The 16,878-nt window shown below is 56.3% G+C and overlaps 7 protein-coding genes across 7 annotated transcripts; 3 read left to right on the forward strand and 4 right to left on the reverse strand.

Annotated features, from left to right (window-relative positions):
• Nucleotides 1-370: 370 nt before the first annotated feature.
• On the forward strand, nucleotides 371-1,680 carry BKCO1_2000043 (uncharacterized protein; the record flags this gene model as incomplete). Its single annotated transcript, XM_020272223.1, has 2 exons — nucleotides 371-1,080; nucleotides 1,260-1,680. The coding sequence occupies 2 exons, from the start codon at nucleotides 371-373 to the stop codon at nucleotides 1,678-1,680; spliced, it is 1,131 nt and encodes a 376-aa protein (XP_020131162.1).
• Nucleotides 1,681-1,906: 226 nt separating this feature from the next.
• On the reverse strand, nucleotides 1,907-3,317 carry BKCO1_2000044 (mitochondrial metalloendopeptidase oma1; the record flags this gene model as incomplete). The annotated part of the gene is made up of 9 exons (XM_020272224.1): nucleotides 1,907-1,947; nucleotides 1,998-2,056; nucleotides 2,109-2,250; nucleotides 2,302-2,326; nucleotides 2,382-2,622; nucleotides 2,672-2,910; nucleotides 2,969-2,977; nucleotides 3,028-3,129; nucleotides 3,177-3,317. 9 exons carry the CDS (start codon nucleotides 3,315-3,317, stop codon nucleotides 1,907-1,909), a joined length of 999 nt encoding a protein of 332 aa, XP_020131157.1.
• Nucleotides 3,318-3,958: 641 nt separating this feature from the next.
• Nucleotides 3,959-5,254, forward strand: BKCO1_2000045 (mrna-capping enzyme subunit alpha; the record flags this gene model as incomplete). Its single annotated transcript, XM_020272225.1, has 1 exon — nucleotides 3,959-5,254. The coding sequence occupies one exon, from the start codon at nucleotides 3,959-3,961 to the stop codon at nucleotides 5,252-5,254; it is 1,296 nt and encodes a 431-aa protein (XP_020131156.1).
• Nucleotides 5,255-5,923: 669 nt separating this feature from the next.
• On the reverse strand, nucleotides 5,924-7,140 carry BKCO1_2000046 (pre-mrna-splicing factor isy1; the record flags this gene model as incomplete). Its single annotated transcript, XM_020272226.1, has 3 exons — nucleotides 5,924-6,350; nucleotides 6,536-6,906; nucleotides 7,138-7,140. The coding sequence occupies 3 exons, from the start codon at nucleotides 7,138-7,140 to the stop codon at nucleotides 5,924-5,926; spliced, it is 801 nt and encodes a 266-aa protein (XP_020131159.1).
• Nucleotides 7,141-7,847: 707 nt separating this feature from the next.
• On the reverse strand, nucleotides 7,848-9,433 carry BKCO1_2000047 (uncharacterized protein; the record flags this gene model as incomplete). Its single annotated transcript, XM_020272227.1, has 2 exons — nucleotides 7,848-8,276; nucleotides 8,336-9,433. 2 exons carry the CDS (start codon nucleotides 9,431-9,433, stop codon nucleotides 7,848-7,850), a joined length of 1,527 nt encoding a protein of 508 aa, XP_020131158.1.
• Nucleotides 9,434-9,951: 518 nt separating this feature from the next.
• Nucleotides 9,952-12,457, forward strand: BKCO1_2000048 (glutamine-dependent nad(+) synthetase; the record flags this gene model as incomplete). The annotated part of the gene is made up of 8 exons (XM_020272228.1): nucleotides 9,952-9,984; nucleotides 10,038-10,152; nucleotides 10,206-11,858; nucleotides 11,916-11,950; nucleotides 11,999-12,102; nucleotides 12,157-12,237; nucleotides 12,289-12,323; nucleotides 12,378-12,457. The coding sequence occupies 8 exons, from the start codon at nucleotides 9,952-9,954 to the stop codon at nucleotides 12,455-12,457; spliced, it is 2,136 nt and encodes a 711-aa protein (XP_020131155.1).
• A 1,559-nt stretch (nucleotides 12,458-14,016) lies between these two features.
• Nucleotides 14,017-16,143, reverse strand: BKCO1_2000049 (phd and ring finger domain-containing protein; the record flags this gene model as incomplete). The annotated part of the gene is made up of 2 exons (XM_020272229.1): nucleotides 14,017-15,626; nucleotides 15,816-16,143. 2 exons carry the CDS (start codon nucleotides 16,141-16,143, stop codon nucleotides 14,017-14,019), a joined length of 1,938 nt encoding a protein of 645 aa, XP_020131154.1.
• Nucleotides 16,144-16,878: the final 735 nt, after the last annotated feature.

The raw sequence follows: 16,878 nt of genomic DNA on the forward strand, positions 1-16,878 counted from the left end.
GCCGTCCGCTGCAGACGGAAAGCCGCCAGGCCCTTCAATCTCCACGTTCTCGCAGCTTCAGCCTCCTTATCGGTCTCCCCATGGAAGTGTGCGGATCAATCCAAGGGAAAGCCACCACTACTAGCCAAGCCCTTCTTCCCACGCTTCGGAACCCCCATTTCGTATCCTAACGCAGCTCTATCTCGCTCTCTTTACCTCCCCTGCCAGCCCATCCAAGGACTCAAAGTCAGAATTGCCACAATCACTTGCTTCAGTCATACCGGACAAGACATCCAAACTCCTTTATTATCCCTGAACGAGGCGAAAACCGTTCTTGCGAGAACCCGCACCAAATATATAAACAATCTACAAGAAACGTCTATACAACCCAATGCCCTACCCTCCACCGCCGCCGCTGCCGCCGCCGCCGCCCTCCTCCTTCCCAACCACCATCCCATACCCGCCCACAACACCCCACCCAACGCCCCAACCGCCCGCCACACCACCCAGCACGCAGCACCACCTATCGGACCCAGAAGCCCTGCCACCACCACCACCCCACGAAGCCGCCACCAGCCCCTATCCGACAAACTCAACCACGACCACGACCACGACCACCGGCTACGACAACAACAACAACAACAACAGCGCCGACACCAAGCCAAGCGGTAGTCGTGGTCGTGGCTGCGCCAGCGACGGCGCCAGCTCCCCGCCGCTCTCACTCCCCCTCCCCGCCGGCCTGCCGTACACGTCCGAACAGCAACAACAGCAGCAACAAGCTCCAGCCTCGTCGACGCTGCGGGCAGACTGGCTGGCCGCGCGGGCGCCGGAGCACTATCGCGGCTTTGGCGAGCGGCAGCGGGTAGGAGGGGGGGTTGTGTCGCCGCCGCCACCGCCGCCGCCGCTGGGGCATCATGAGGAGCCCGGGTGGTATCGGGAGTGGGAGGGGCGGGAGAAGGAGAGGGAGAGGCGGCGGGTGTGCGGGTTGAGGCCGGGGGTGTTTTGGTGCGTGGTTTTGCTGCTGGTGTTGGTGCTGGGAGGGGCGGTGGGAGGGGGTGTTGGGGGAGGGTTGGCGGCGGCGGGGGCGGAGGATGAGCAGAGGTATGTATGTTTCGTTTTTTTCTTTCTTTTTTTTTTGCTTCTTGTCTTTCCTTGCCCTTCTTCGATGTCTTGTTTTTCATTAACGCTGCTCTTTTCTGCGGGGTGAGAGAGCATTGGTGGTGGTGGTGGGAAATCCTCGACAAATTCCAGAAACTTTCGACTGAGTCGAGTCCGCACAGTTCTACCGCGTCCACGCCCACCATCGCGTCTTCCTCCACTACGACCCTCGGCGATTCGGCTTCCCCGACGGCCTCGAATCAAGACTCGATCGGCTGTCCTTCGCGGACGGGCCAGTACTACACCACGACGAACGGCTCACTGACGTTCCTGCAGCTGTGCGGCATCAACATCTGTCCAGAGACGTGCGACATCGTGTCGGCTAGCAAGCAGCGGCTGGACACCTTCGAGGAGTGCATGGATGCATGTGCGGTTTACAACAGACAGATCGGGACGCAGAAGTGTGTGGCGGTCGCCTGGGATTACCAACAAGTGCGGCAGAGCTTCGACATGCTGTGTTGGCTGAAGTTGAGTCAGGCTCCGTTTGCGCGGGATGATCCGCAAGACGGCTTAACGATAGGGGCGGTGGTTGTGCAAAGCTGACGGGTCTGTTTTTGTTTTTGTTTCTTTGTTTTTTTTTCTAATCGCTGTTCAGCGAATCTGGCCAATGCTGGAGGGAGGGTCCCATCACAGGTTAAGAAAACGGTGAGCGTTTTCGTAATACTCATACTACCTAGTTCATTTCTCCATAAACATACAGGTCTTATTAAGAGCGTGTTGAGAAGCCGAAAATGAGCGGGGAATCAAAATGCATGAAATCGGGAATGGACTACCAAACGTTGGATCTAAACTTCTTTCGGAAAGCATCCGCTACATCTCATATTAGAGAGGAAGTTTCGCAGTAGATTGAATCAACTCACCGTAATCGAGTACGGTTGCGCAGTCGCCCTGCGCTTGCTTGTCACGAGCCTCCGGGAGCCTATGATAGTATGAGTGTCAAGTGCAAGATAGATGATTGCCCATATTCTCACCATTCCAGAATCTTTTGTTGGCGATTGTGGTTTGAAGGGTGGGTGCTAATGAACTGAGGGACGGAAACTTGTTCAGCCTTCTCCATCCTTGCCCATAGAGCGGCTGCTTCTTCGGGATTGAAGCAGCTTTGCGCCATCATCACTGTCATTTTGTGAGCGTAGGGACATGAATTTGAGCCGGTAAAGCACTTACTAAGTCCAATGAAATCGGCCTCCGACTAGCGCATCCCTGTGTCAGCAGATTGGTCGCGCGAAGAGTCGGTCCCCGCTTACCTCTTGACTTCTGCTTCCTGGCTTCAGAAATGTGAGATCAAGGAGCATCCTGGTAATGCCGCCGGTACCACCCAGAAAGATGTCGACAGCTAACGCGGCGGCAAGCACGAACACGCTTTGGCTCATGCGCTCTGCAGAGTGATGGGCAACGTTATGGGCGATCTCGTGCCCGAGGACCGCGGCAAGGCCGTCTTCATTCCCGCAGATAGGCAGGATGCCAGAGAAGACAAAGACTTTTCCACTTCTCATCCATCAGCAAGCTCCATGATTAGCATGGGGATGTCATTTACCCGGGAATCACAAAGGCGTTCATCTCAGGACTGTCGATGACATGAACCTCCCAGTTCTCCTCTGTGAGGCCGGAGGCTGGAATCAAGCGGTCGAGCACCCGTTGGACCAGTTGCACACGGCGATCCCAATGTGGAAGAATGTGGCCGTGATACTGCTGCATTACCTGGGCATACATCTCCTGAGACATGCTTTTTTCCCTCTCTGGTGATACGACGTTGAATCGCCGGCGGCCAGAGACCTAAGTACTGTCAATATATAGCTTTCTCGCGGCTCTTTCTAAGAGTGGCTGCACATACAGGGACTACCTGGGGGCTGTCAGTTGATGTTCTATGGCGAGCTCAAGTTAGATTCAGACCTCGAGGTTGTAGACGTAGAAGCCGCCAGCAGCCGCACCAAGACCACCAACCTCGTAGTAGAAGGTCGGCCGGGCAGCCCATCTGGTGAAGATATTTCCAGCCTTTGCATGTCAGCGTGTTCATCTTACTATCGATTGCGAATTCAAACCTTCTGAAATCTGGTGTACTGGGGACCGCGGCGATAGTAGTGCTGGCTCTGACGGCGAATGGCGGGGAGAGCTGGGGGTCTCCGAGCCGTAACGGCAGGCCGAAGGACAGCAGCCAAACGGGCAGAGCGCGATGCCCACATGTTCGCAGATGGATGCTGTAGCAGCTTGTTCTCGACGCAGCGGAAATTTCCTGGAGTCGCAGCGTTGTATACTGTTTACGCAGCGGCTATGCGCCTGCTTGATCAGTCAGCACGTCTGGTGGCCCGTGCGTTCCCTGGATGCTTCCTGAAGCAGCCGCTCGGAAAGCTGCCGCTCGGAAAAGCCGCCGCTGTCTGATACACAGGCTTAGCTTCGTCCCTCGCTGCCTTTGCTCCGTCCCTCGTACGCTGTTGCTGCGTGCAAGCCGTCTCTTATCGCACATGTTTGGGGTCCTGCCTGATTTGGCCTGTGCCGCGCATTCCCCGCCAGCGCCCTCCTCCACGCCGGCATCTTGCGTAACTTTCCTTTCAAACAGGAAATACTCGCTGCCAAAGAGAAGCCCATCCGTGCCCTGCAGCACAAAGAAGTGCTGTGGGGAACGCCGCTCGCCGGTTTCGCGACAATGCATACGCCTGGTCACGTGCACCGGCTTCGGTTGCGGCCCTCGAGAGTCGCGTCGACGTGAAGCTCCGGCTTGACGTGAGGCGGCGCAACCACTTACCGCGGAAAGTCAAGCCACAACCACATCTCCGTGACCGCTTTCCGCACCCGCCGCGCTCCCTGCCCGGACGCGCGCTTCGCCATGCCCATCCCCGACATCCCAGGCGTCAAGGCCGACAGAGGCCTCGCCGACCAGTTCCGTGCCGAGGTCGCCCAGCTCCTAGGCCGCAAGAACATCAACTTCCCCGGCGCCCAGCCCGTCTCCTTTGCGCGCAAGCACCTGCGCGAGCTCATGGAACATGACTACTACCTGTGCGAGAAGACGGACGGCATCCGCTGCTTGCTATACTTCACTAACGACGGCCCCAACGAGATCCACTACCTCATAGATCGCAAGAACGACTACTACTTCGTCCCGAACCTCCACTTCCCGCGCCACGACGACCCTACCTTTCAGACCTTCCACACTGGCACCATTGTTGATGGGGAGTTGGTTTATGACCAGGAGCCCGACGGCCTCAAGCTGCGCTTCCTGGTCTTCGACTGCCTGGCAATCGACGGCAAGTCGCAAACGGAGAAGCCACTGGACAAGCGCCTGGGCTATTTCAGGACCATGGTGATGAAGCCGTGGGAAGAGCTGTTCGTCAGGAGACACCCGGAGGAGCGCCAATTCCTCCCCTTCGAGCTCGTCTTCAAGGAAATGTCCTTCCCGTACACCCTGAGCTGGATGTTTGACGTCAAGCTCCCGGACCTGAAGCACGGCAACGACGGCCTCATCTTCACCTGCAAGGAGACGCCCTACATCTTCGGCACCGACGAGAAGATCCTCAAGTGGAAGCCCGCCCACGAAAACACCATCGACTTCCGCCTGCGCCTCGGCGAATTCCCGCCGCTCGTCGCCAACGGCAGCGGCAGCGGCGCCGGCCTCACCGACCAGCCCGACTTCGACGCGAAACCCACCTTCGACCTCATGGTCTTCCACAACAAGGGCGACTACCGCGTCTTCGCGCCGCTGCACGTGACGGACGACGACTGGGAGGCGCTCAAGGCCGTCGCCCAGCAGCTCGACGGCCGCATCGTCGAGTGCTACAAGGACACCCAGGGCCGCTGGCGCTTCAAACGCGACGACCAGGGCCGCCCGCACTTCCGCGACGACAAGCACGAGGCGAACCACATCTCCACCGTCGACAAGGTGCTCGAGAGCATCGACGACGCCGTCTCCAAGGACGACCTGACCCACAACGAGCAGCGCATCCGCGAGGCCTTCAAGCGCCGCCAGGCCGACCGCGAACGCAGAGCCAAGGCCGAGGAGGACGCCATCCGCCGCATGAGGGAAGAGAAGCGGAAGAGGGAGTCGATCAGCGGCACCGCCGGCGAGGGCATGCCCGCCGGCTACAACGGCGAGCCGGCCGACAAGCGCATAAAGCCAGAACCGTGAAATTTTTTATCTTTGAAATGTCACTGGTCGCATCATTTTTTTTTATAAAAAAAAAGGAAAAACGGCGTTCTTTAGCGGTGGGTGTTAACCAAATCTTTTCGGGTTGTAAGCCACGGAAGAAAAGAAAAAAGTAAGCTATACGGATAGCAGGACTGGGTCTGGAATTTTTAACAGAAAAAAGAAAAAAGATGACGGCGTTTGGTGTGAGGTTCTGACTGATACCCCCCGTCCTTTGTTAGGGTTTGGGCGACGATGGTGGAAGAAGAGGTATACATCCTTTTCGAGACGGCTGTTTGTTTCTCTTGCAATGAAAAAAAAGCTTTTGTATAGTCCGCATCGGAGAGAACACGTGCTCCTTTGTAATTGATCCATGCAATTCCAGTACTATCGGATGTTGCCTGGATAGTCCAGTAGCTATTTTTCTTCTTTTCAAGCAAGGACTTCTCTCCCTTCCTTCATGACGCCTCATTGGTATAATATTGTTACATGAATCTTCTTTTGGCATCATCTGATCAATGATCCCGTATCCATCCCGTTGCATGTCCTTTCGTTTCCCGGCTTTCATTCTGTGCTGTTGCCGTGTCCTCCCCATGCCCAAAAAGCCATCCACCCCTTTAACTCTTTCAATTTCCCTGCAGCTGCGTCCGTCCAACTCAGGGAATCAAACCTTCAACCAGAGAGTTTGTCCAGCAGCTTGCGGCGCCTCCTGTCAACCAGCTCCTCCTGCACCTCTTCCAGCGAGGGCAACACCCAGCCCACGCCATCTCCCGCGTCCCCAGGTAATTCCACCCACTCATCATCATCATCACGACGGCCACCCTTCTTGCCGCCCTTCTTTGACGACCGCGCATCCGCGACGTCCATGTCGTCCGGTTGCTGCAGGAGGTTCCCGAGCGCCTCTTCTTCCTTCTGCCTCTCGTACGCCAGCAGCGAGCCGTCCTCCTCGTCCAGGTTGTAGCCGTAATACGACGCGTCGACGTTGCGGCGCAGCTCCGCGCGCGTGGGCCCGTCGTGGACCGACTGCGATTGCGGCGGCGCCTTGGCCGCCTCGAAGAGCTCCTTGACACCCGGCAGTTCGCGCGCTCGTCCAAAATATCTGTTCGACAAAACGCTCGTCAGCCCCGCGTCCCGCGTCCCGCCTACACAAACACACACAAAAAGCACCGACAGAATCCACTGCCACTGCCACTGCCACTACCAGTGCGAGAAGTGGGGGGGAGGAGGAAGAAAAGAAAAGAAAAAACAAGAGAAAGAACAAGAAAACAAAAGGACCACACATACCGATACCCCTTCCCGCCGCCCGGAATCTCCCTGCCCTCCTCATCCACCATGCGCCCGCCCCGCATGTAATTCGGGCCCCCGAGATTCCGGATCTGCACCTCCCACATGTGCTTCTCGCGCATCAGCTTGTTGATCTCGTCGTTGAGGTCGCGGATCTGGTAGTCCGACAGCGCCTCGTCCTGGATGCGCGACACCTTGCGCGATATCTCCTTGAGCACCTGCCCGCGCCACTTCTCGCACGTCGGGATCGCGTCGATGGACGTGATGAGCTTCGGCCGCCGCGTGCGCGACATGTCCAGGATGCCCAGGTCCGCCGCCTGCGCCGCCCGGAAGCGGAACAGCATCGATTGCGCCTTTTCGGAGTTGCGGGCCTGGGAGGGGTCATTGTTAGTGGCTGGGTGGGGTGTGCGTGTGCGTGGTGGTGGTTTATGCGGTGTGGTGGTTTGGTTTGGGAGGGGGTTCTTTGAGGACGGTTGGGAGGGGAGGGAGGACGGAAGGGAGAGGCAATGTCTCGTCGCCGTGTTGCGACACGCGCTCTCGGTGGTGTGGCGCGCGCGACACGTTTTGGCAAAAAATGACGTGCGTGAGGGAGTCCGACTTACCATGGCTGTGGTGTCGTTCGGCCGGGGCCGGTCGTGTAGGGGTTATATCGTAGGACTGGCGATCCAGGAAAGCGGTCGGGTGGTATATGTGTGAGCGGTTCGGGGGTGCGAGAGGTGCGTTGTTGTTTGGAGGTTCCTGGGTTGTTGAAGCGGCGGCGGGCAAGCAAGCTGCGAGGTGACTTGAGCTCTAAGTTGCCCTTCTCCGCGCGGAAAAAACGACCGGGGGTTCCGCGCAGCAGCGCCCGACGACCCTACTCAGGCGCGACCCACCCCGCTTGGCGAGCTAAAAGTGACGTCGGCTCTCACGGCTGGGACCTAGTACCTTGATTGAGTATCGGGTTTATCTAGAGGCTCGGCCTCCATTTTGATCCGATAGGAAGCCATGCTATTAACCTTCCACCCAGAGAGCGTATACCATATCCGTAGAGAATACAAACGGAATATTGTCTACGGCATCAAGAATGCTAGTCCGGTCTGGATTTGTTCGCATAACGAGAATCGTGGATCCCTTACGCCTGGAACTTTGAAGCACCGTGAGAGGCGCCAACCAAGACCCCTCATGCTATGTACCATGAGAACGAAAAAGCCCAACGCTAACATGACACTCTCGACCGCTTTGGACGCCAACACGCCTGAAACTACCAGAGCAAGCACAACAGTCCGAAATAACAATTGGTTTACAGGAAACAAGAGATGTTGGTGAGGGTCCCTCAATCGACACCCGCATAGAGATCTACCACGATGTTGACCGCGGCCACCAAAATCTCGGCAGCAATCAGAACGATGACGACCCACTCCAACAGTTCCGAGTGCGTCACCGTGAGCTGATCCTTCAGCACCGCGAGAAGGTCCGCGATGACATCGAGACGCTCCGTCAGCAGGCTGACACGCTGGTCCATTTCCAAGTAGGAGCGCACGGCTTGGTAAATGGGCTCGAGTTGTGGCTCGGCCCACATGAGCTCAGGCGAGTCAAGGACCGAGCCCTGGAGATGGATGTTGATTCTCAAGATGAAGAGCTCTCCAATTTGCATGTTGATCTCGCGCCGGGAAAGATTGACCTTGCCAGTCGTTGCAATCTGAGAGGGAATGTCTTTCGTGGTTTCGATGGTGTTGTCAACCAAATCCTCGTAGAGAGAAGTCTAGGGGGGCACATTTTGTCAGCTTTTCATACGGCTCGACATGCACACCGTTTGCTTACCTTGACGCTCTGGGCCAGTGCGTGACTGATGGCAAGTTTGGTCATGTAATTTTTCTTGTCGCGCAGGCTGATGAAGTCGTTGTATATCCTAGCCTGGTACTCGTGCGTGTAGTAGAAGTTGAAATCCTCGGTCTGAACATCGTCTTTCGCGAGCTTTTCGTTTTCGAACTTGGCAATCTCCCTCAGAAAGCGTTGTTCTTGCAGTAAGTTCATTCCCCAGATGACGACCGTGCCGTAGTTGAACAAAAACACCTCTGGAGTGTGCACATGGGTATCGAAGTCTATCGAGTCTCGTCGGGAACTTGGCGAATCAACCACATCTTCAGGGTCCGGCTGGATAGAGCTTCCGGCATCACCGTCGGTTTGCAAGTCAATCAGGTCGACGCGCCGCTGTTCGGTATTGCCGTCAATCTCGACGGCACTGTCCGAATGTCTCCGTTCGGGCAGGCCGGTTTGTCTCTCGGGCCCCTGGCCAGCATCCTGCTCGACCGCCTTCTTCCCGAGATTGTAGTCGTAGGGTGTGTAGACACACTCGTCAAAGAGCTTGGGTGCGGCACCCTTGGTCTTGGCCTTGCCTTTGAGGTACCTCATAAGAGCATCCATTTGGTAGGAGCTGGCAGTGCAGTATGCCGTGACCCTCGGCAGCCGCTCGCGATCGGCCTTTCCCAGACGAGCAGCGTCGCGACGAGCGGTGGGCTCCTTGATCCTCGTGAGCTGGGCGTATACATCGCGGCCGCTCTCGTCGTCGATCTCGACCTCGGCTTGCTCGGGGTTGGGCAGAAGCTTCAGTTTCTGCACGTTCCTCGTCGTTCTCTGCGGGCCGATCTTGGGCGCGGCAAGAGCGGAGGGGGTCAAAGGGGCGCCTTGGCTGTTTCGGCGGCGTAGCTTGCTGTTCAGCGCGGAGAGCATGGGCTGGCCGCCATTCTGCTTCTTGGTGACGGGCGAGATGGGCAGGTGGGTGGAGGGGCGCAGCGGAGGCGGATTGGAGGGACTGCTGGTGGAAACATTTGGATTGAAGGTGACGCTGCGCTGCGGCTTCGCGGGGGTCTTGGAGGGCAGCAGCGGGGACGACTCGGACGGGTCGGGATTGGAGGCCATGGCGGAGTGTCTGGCTAGCTTCGGCGGGGCGGATTGGCGCGTCGGGATGGGCTTCGCGGAGCCTTTTCGACCATTGCGGACGGGGGTTGCGGGTGCAGAAAGCAGGCGGTCGCAGGCAAGAACTGGAGCTTAGCGGCCTAACGTCATGCTCGAGTTGCCGCCGCCCGCACTGACCCCGCCTCCACCAGTCCACGCTCCCACCTGTGCCACCGTCGGTGCTGCGCAACGTCGCATTCCAACGCCGCAAGTCTCTGGAACGGTGAGTCCGGCTGCAGCAAGCCATCCCGTGCTAGCACCTTACCGGGGCACCCCCGCTGCAACCCGGCCGCCCTATGCATCCACCTCACCCCAAACCTTAAAAATCCACGCTGCCCTGTGTGGGCGAGATCGGCGTCACCTTGATATCACTTCTCCATTGCGTCTATATTCTCCGTCCATCGCAGTCTTCCTGTGCCTGACAACGTTTGCGTGCTCTTTGCAGCAGCCCTCGACAACTCCACGAGCCAACACCATCGGCCATGGGACACTTGACAACTTTGGCCACGTGCCAGGTATGCTCTGCTGCGGTTCCCTTGCTCTGGCGTCGAGGCTGACCGTCCCTCAGCTCAACCAATGGGCTCTCGATTTCGAGGGCAACTTGGAGAGGATCCTCGAGTCAATCCGGCAAGCCAAGGCTGCCGGTGCTTCTCTCCGCGTCGGCCCCGAGCTGGAGATCACTGGTATGCTCGTGCTCCCTCTATCCTGCTGCAAATCGTTGCCTGACGCCGGCCAGGTTATGGCTGTCTCGACCATTTTCTTGAGTCCGACATCTTCCTGCACTCGTGGGAGATGATCGCCAAGATCCTCTCCGACAAGTCTTGCTACGACATCATCCTCGATATCGGCGCACCTGTCATCCACCGCAACGTGCGCTACAATGCTCGCGTCATCTGCTTCAATGGTCAGATTCTGCTCATCAGGCCGAAGCTGTGGCTTGCCAACGACGGCAACTACCGCGAGATGCGTTACTTCACGCCTTGGAGCAGGCCATACCACGTCGAGGAGTACTACCTCCCGAGGCTTATCCAAAACATCGTTGGTAAGGTCAAGGTCCCCATCGGCGATGCCGTCATCTCCACTCGCGATACGTGTTTGGGCGCCGAGACCTGTGAGGAACTCTTCACCCCCGCCGCCCCGCATGCTGCCATGGGTCTCAATGGTGTCGAGATTTTCACCAATTCTTCCGGTAGCCACCACGAGCTGCGGAAGCTGAATACCCGCATCTCTCTCATTCTCGAGGCAACCCGCAAGTCGGGTGGCATTTACCTGTATTCTAACCAGCAGGGTTGTGATGGCGACCGTCTGTACTACGATGGATCAGCCATGATCATCATCAATGGCGAAATCGTTGGCCAGGCGTCTCAATTCAGCTTGAACGATGTTGAGGTTGTTACCGCAACCGTCGATCTAGAGGAAGTGAGGGCCTTCCGTTGTGCCCCAAGCCGCGGGCTCCAGGCCGTGCAAGCGAACGCCTATCAGAGAATCGAGGTAGACTTCAGCCTCTCCGTTGAGGGTGGTGCACTGGATGCCAAGTTGAGACCTTCCAAGTCCTTCAAGCCTTATGTCCACGAGCCCGAGGCCGAAATCGCCTACGGGCCCGCATGCTGGCTGTGGGACTATGTGCGGAGAAGCCGACAGGGAGGGTTTCTGATCCCTTTGTCAGGTGGCATTGACTCCTGCGCTACCTCCGTCATTGTGTTCTCCATGTGTAGGCTCGTTGTTGAGGCGATAGAGAGGGGCGATGAGCAAGTCGTTCAGGATGTCAGGGCCGTTTGTGGAGAGCCTGAAGGATCTACGTGGCTGCCATCGACGCCGCAAGAATTCTGCGGCAGGATCTTCCATACTTGCTACATGGGCAGCGTGAACTCGTCTGCTGAGACTCGCAACCGCGCAAAGGACCTCGCCAAGGACATTGGCGCCTACCATACCGATTTGGACATCGATAGTGTTGCGACAGCTCTGAAAACCCTCTTCACCACTGTCACGGGCTTTGTACCGCAGTTCAGGGTCCACGGAGGAAGCAACACGGAAAACCTGGCTCTACAAAACATCCAGGCCAGGATCCGCATGGTCATTGCGTACCTGTTCGCTCAACTGCTCCCCGTGGTTCGTGGTCGCAAAGCTCCTGGAAGTTTGCTCGTCCTTGGTTCTGCCAATGTCGATGAATCTTTGAGAGGCTATCTTACCAAGTACGACTGCAGCAGTGCTGATATCAACCCTATCGGAGGAATCTCGAAGACGGATCTCAAGGCATTCATCAAATGGGCAGGAAGCCAGTTCAACCTTCCGATATTGGAGGACTTCATCAACGCCACGCCTACTGCAGAACTTGAACCTATCACCAAGGATTATGTCCAATCTGACGAGGCCGACATGGGAATGACTTGTATGTTCCACTCTGTTGTTTTTAGCCCGGAACAGTCTTTAGCTAATTATGAACTAGATGATGAACTCTCGGTGTTCGGAAGGCTGCGCAAAGTAAGCAGACGATTTCATGTGTCCTGACCGTAGACTGACAAGTTGCAGGTTCACAAGCTTGGACCCTATGGAATGTTTGAGAGGCTACTGCACGATTGGAGCGATCGCATGAGCCCAAGGCAGGTTTACGAGAAGGTGCGGAGGTTTTACTGGTCAGTAATCCCCACCTATTTGTCGTAAGCTCTCACTGACTTGCCTTCCTACAGGTTCTACGCGATCAACCGCCACAAAATGACCACCATCACCCCTGCATACCATGCCGAAGCCTACTCTCCCGATGACAACAGGTATGTATATCCAACAAGTTAATGGGTTCCGGACTGATTTGGTATGCGAAGGTTCGATCTGCGTCCGTTCTTGTATCCCGTATTTAGTAAGTGTTCTCAGAAAAAAGTCGATGATATTCGTCACTGACTTCCATACCCAGGCTGGCCGTACAAAAAGATCGAAGAGATGTTGAAGAAGCACGAAGACGGAGAAGCAAAGAAAGAGATCAAGGGAGAATAGCGGGTTGTCAAGTATTTTGATGCTTCTTCATAGGCAAAAATAGACTCAGCATCCGGTGTAGAGCCTTGGGGCTCTTGGATCGGTTGATCAATGGCTGAACGTTTGCAAAGACATTTGTCACCAATTATGCATCAAAGCTGCTCTTCTCCACATGCCAAGACCAGGTTCGCAAAATTCTACCTTTTTTCTTTGTGCTTCTGCCTCCTGCTGTGTACACCTAAAACCGGCGCGCGCGCGCGTGTGCGTGTGGTGTGCCGACGTAGCACAGAGCGAAACCCCCCGCTCCAACAATTGCACATTGCTCCCCATGCATGAAGTAACTACCCGCTAGGCGCTGGCTATCCTTCTTCTGGACCAAGTCTCGCGCGGGACTTTGTTGAGACCCTGTATGCAGTAACACGATGCTCGTGTTGGCCTTGTACTGTGCGTTGGCGTCTCGATCTCTTCATGGAAGTGTAAAAAAAAATTAAATTTGTGTGGTTGTACTCCTTGCGTAACAACCGATCAGTATCTGTTGAGGCTCCTCTCTGACCAACGCCGCCTCCAGGACTTCCTCTGCAAGGGACCTCTAGAAGGACTCGTCATGGTGGGTGAGGGGGAAAAGAAAAGGAGCAAGATGTCTTGTATCATCATAACGGAGAACTCTGGCACGAGGAGTACGGATAGGTGCCCCCCATTCACCATGCGCACGGACTATCTATTGGAGCTGCAGCCGCATGTCTGCCCTGAACGCTTCAAGATCTCTGCGAATTGAATCGAGCCATGTCACCGCCATAGGGTTCCTTTTTGGAAATGCATCCAAAGCCAATCGTTGACAGCCACGTCGGCCTGATCAGGGGATACTTCATGGGCAGCAGCATTTTGGTTGCTTGAACTTCTTTTTCTTAAGCCAAAAAAAAAGCTGAAGATAACCGATATTTTTTTGCATGTGTTTTGTGGGTGACCTAAAATGCCTCAATGGCATTTATAATAAATTTCACTGACATCCAGCAAATCTTAATGAAGTGTCACGTCCGTTCATGCTCAGAACCACCACGTGATGTATATAACAAGGCCTTATGTTGGAAGATTTGCCGATTTCCTCGTGGTATCAGATCCAGTACTTACTATGCGGCATGATGCTGATCCTTTCGTTCTCGTGTCTTGATAATTGTTGCTCTTCCCTTTGATTAATTTGGACGAGACCGGGCCGGTCAGCTCCTGAATACTCTGGACACCTTCATCACTTTATCCAAAACAACTACACGTGAGCGGAAACAACTCAAGTGGAACAGTGAGTTCGCCAATGCGAATCAGTCTTGCTATTGAAAACAGTAATCTCGTCCAGATCCTCCAAATATTCGACTGGAGATGAGCCAAGTAGGGTATCTAATTCGTACGTCGCCGTCCTCGAAAATGCCGTCGACCCAGAAAAAACGGGAGTCCCAGTACGCCGCGCCAGCATGTGCATGTTCCGCCAATGCTCCATCATAAGAGAAAACGCCAGTAAAATCAAATGCTCATGCAAGGTTCAAGACGACACCGCGTCTACCACTTCTACCGTAGAAGCACCCATCGCCTCAAGAAGATCCATTAACCAGTGAAACGCCTTCGCCGCTTGTAGAACTTTCCGCTCGTGGTGATAGATCGTCCGTCTTCAATGCCTTCACAGCCCTATCTACCTCCTCAGAAGCAACCTGCTGCCACTTCTCTCTCGTATTCTGATCTGCAAGGCTGGTGGCATCACCAACCTTCTCATACATCCTCCTCGATATGTTCATATTGATATCCGTGTATTCGTCTTTGCTGACTTCACTCTTCAAGTAAAGCGGCTTCAAAGCAGCTTTCACCATGCGCTGAATCTCGGCTTTGGTGGAATATGACATGTTGGCCCGAGTAGGCGATGCATCCTTGGAGCGAGGAGGGCTCGCAAGAACAGACTGCTGTGAACCCCGTCGCTTCCGAGGTACCCTCTCGCCAGTGTTCTCGCTGTACTCGTGTACGAACCGGTTATCCTCGGCAGGCGAGTATGGCGCAAATCGTGGCGCCGAAGGGAAGATTGGTGTAATAGTCGAAGATAGCAAGGGAGACGATGGCCGCGCTAGCGTCAGGGGCGGCGGGGTCATGGCGCGAGGGGTTATTACTCCCGAGCCGAGAGGCGAGCCAACAGGTGAAGACATTTGAGGAGGTGACGACGGCTCAGCCCCACGGTTCGGTGCGTTCTGACGTCTTGTGGGCGCAGGATCAGCTGCTGGCGTAGAAGTCTCGACCTCTTTCAAGAGCGACTGCAGGAAATTGGATCCCGAATTGTCCGCAGCGCCCTTGGAGCCAGGGCGACCAGGCGCGGATGCAGCCGCAGAGGCGGTGACAGCAGAGGTCGATGCGCCGCCGCGTGCTGCAGATGACGATTCGCCGTTATTGGCAGAGCCCGGCAGCGCCGTCGTGGTGGCACGGCGGGTGCAAGGGCGCTTGAGAGCTCGTTCCGGTTCAGGCTGGGGCTCGCTCGGGGATCCGGACGGAGAATGCCGCTTTCTCCTGTTGGCTGGGATAGCGACTTCCCTGGCCTTCTCAAATGCATTCCAAGCACGAAGTTCATCCTGTGACTCGGGTGCTGGGGGGTCGGGCCGTACACGTCCAGGTGCCAAGAGAGCAGCAGCATGTTGCCGGAACCTAGCGGCATTGCCTTGGCGTTCTGCTGCCCGAACTCTTGCTTGATAGGCATCAATCTCCCGGCGTTGAGCTTCAATGCGTGCTTGGTTGGAAAGGTCATCGTCGAAGGGAAAGTCAAGATCAATGCCTGTCCGACGGTTGACCTCTTGCCAGACGCGGGCCCAGGAATCGGCCCTCCTCCTGTTGGAGCGAATTGCGCGTTCCCGCTGCGTCAGCCGGGAGGTGACAGCGGAGCGGTTGTGCTGCCGTTCGCGTTCCCGTTCACCCAGCGCGGACGGGTTTTCCATGCAATGCTGGCAGTACCAGTCGCCTGCAGGCACTTCGTCAAGACCGGCGCAGAAGACATGGCAAGGGCGGTCACAGAAGTCGCACAGCATCAGCTGTTCTTCGTCTCCGAAATCGTCGCATACCATGCAGGGCTCGTACGAAGGCTCGAGCAGGTCCTCGTCGACGATCATGGTCGGGTCCAGCTCAGCGACTTGCTGCTTGTCTTCGACTTCATATGAAGAAACAACTCGACCTGCCCCGCGCAACGTTAGTCGCAAAGCTTTCGGCAGAGAAGACATCGAGGCTGACACAAGAACACTGGAAAGACCCACGGACATGAACTGCGAAAGTGAATAGATTGACTTGTAGGTCACCGTCGGTCGAACCAGTTCGTTGTCCTGCCAGACTGGCTGGTGTGTTCCCACAGCACTTGTCCACTTACCTCCTATTTTAGCCAGCAGCTGAACCTCGTTGAAGCTTGCGCGGCAAATGGGGCAGCTGTTTGCGCGCTCCACCCATGGCTTCAGACATTCGTTGTGCAAGTTGTGTCCGCATGGTAGGAGGTGCGCGATAGCTTCGTCTTCCGGCGGGGACTCGTCGTCGGATGTGGCGGGTTGTGGCGGCGTGTCTTGCTGGAGGGTAGCTTCGGTGCTCAGGTGCGTAGCTTGAAGCGAGCCGTCTGCGACATCCGGAGCTTGTTCCCCGGTCGGTGGCGGCTCGGAGAGGTCAGAGAGCAGGTCGCCGAGACAGACAATGCACGTCTCGGCCATGGGAGCAAGAGAGATGTGGGAGAGAGCAGGTGTGAGAAAAGCAGCGTGCGAGCATCAAGGTCGGCGGCTTTGTCTGGAGGTTTAAATGGAAGAGGTCGAGAGGACTGAGCCGGCGCAGCGGGGATTATGAATGACGCTAAGACGGCCCTAGCCTCATTAGGCGGGCGCGACGGCCAGTCAGAACACGTGCAGTTGGGCGAGAGTCCAATGCCAGGTTGCACAAGGAGCTGCCTGCAACATGTCTATCGCGCTTGTGACTGCTGGGGAGGGGTGGGAGAGGAAGGAGCGAAACCTGACAATCACAAGCGCACCTGCAAGAACGGCACTCCGACGACAATGACGCCCTTCCACGTCCTCACGGTGCATGGCTGTGTTCCAGCTGCCTAAGTTTTACCGCCTTGCAGCCTTACCACCCTGGTCTGCTGGTTTGCGCGCCGAGCGTCATTTAGCGCCCCGGCCATTTCGAGGAGCGATCCGACATTACTATTGCGGCCATGGCTCCAATACGATCGTCGCCAGTGCGAATCTCCTTGGCGGTTCCAAGGCCCTGCGTCTGCCAGCCGATTTTACGGCCACAACCGGGCACGAGAGTGGAAAGGGGAAAACTCAGGTGCAGTGCAGCCGTCAAAAAGTCCTTCGTCGATGGCGGAAGCACAGCAAGCCGTTCTTAGCACGTCCTAAAGTTTCGGTGGCAGGGTTGTTCTTCCATTCTTTGTATTCGTCCCGATCCGTTTG

This window comes from Diplodia corticola (genome assembly GCF_001883845.1).
Source record: "Diplodia corticola strain CBS 112549 chromosome Unknown scaffold20, whole genome shotgun sequence".
In the NCBI taxonomy this organism is placed as follows: Eukaryota; Fungi; Ascomycota; class Dothideomycetes; order Botryosphaeriales; family Botryosphaeriaceae; genus Diplodia; species Diplodia corticola.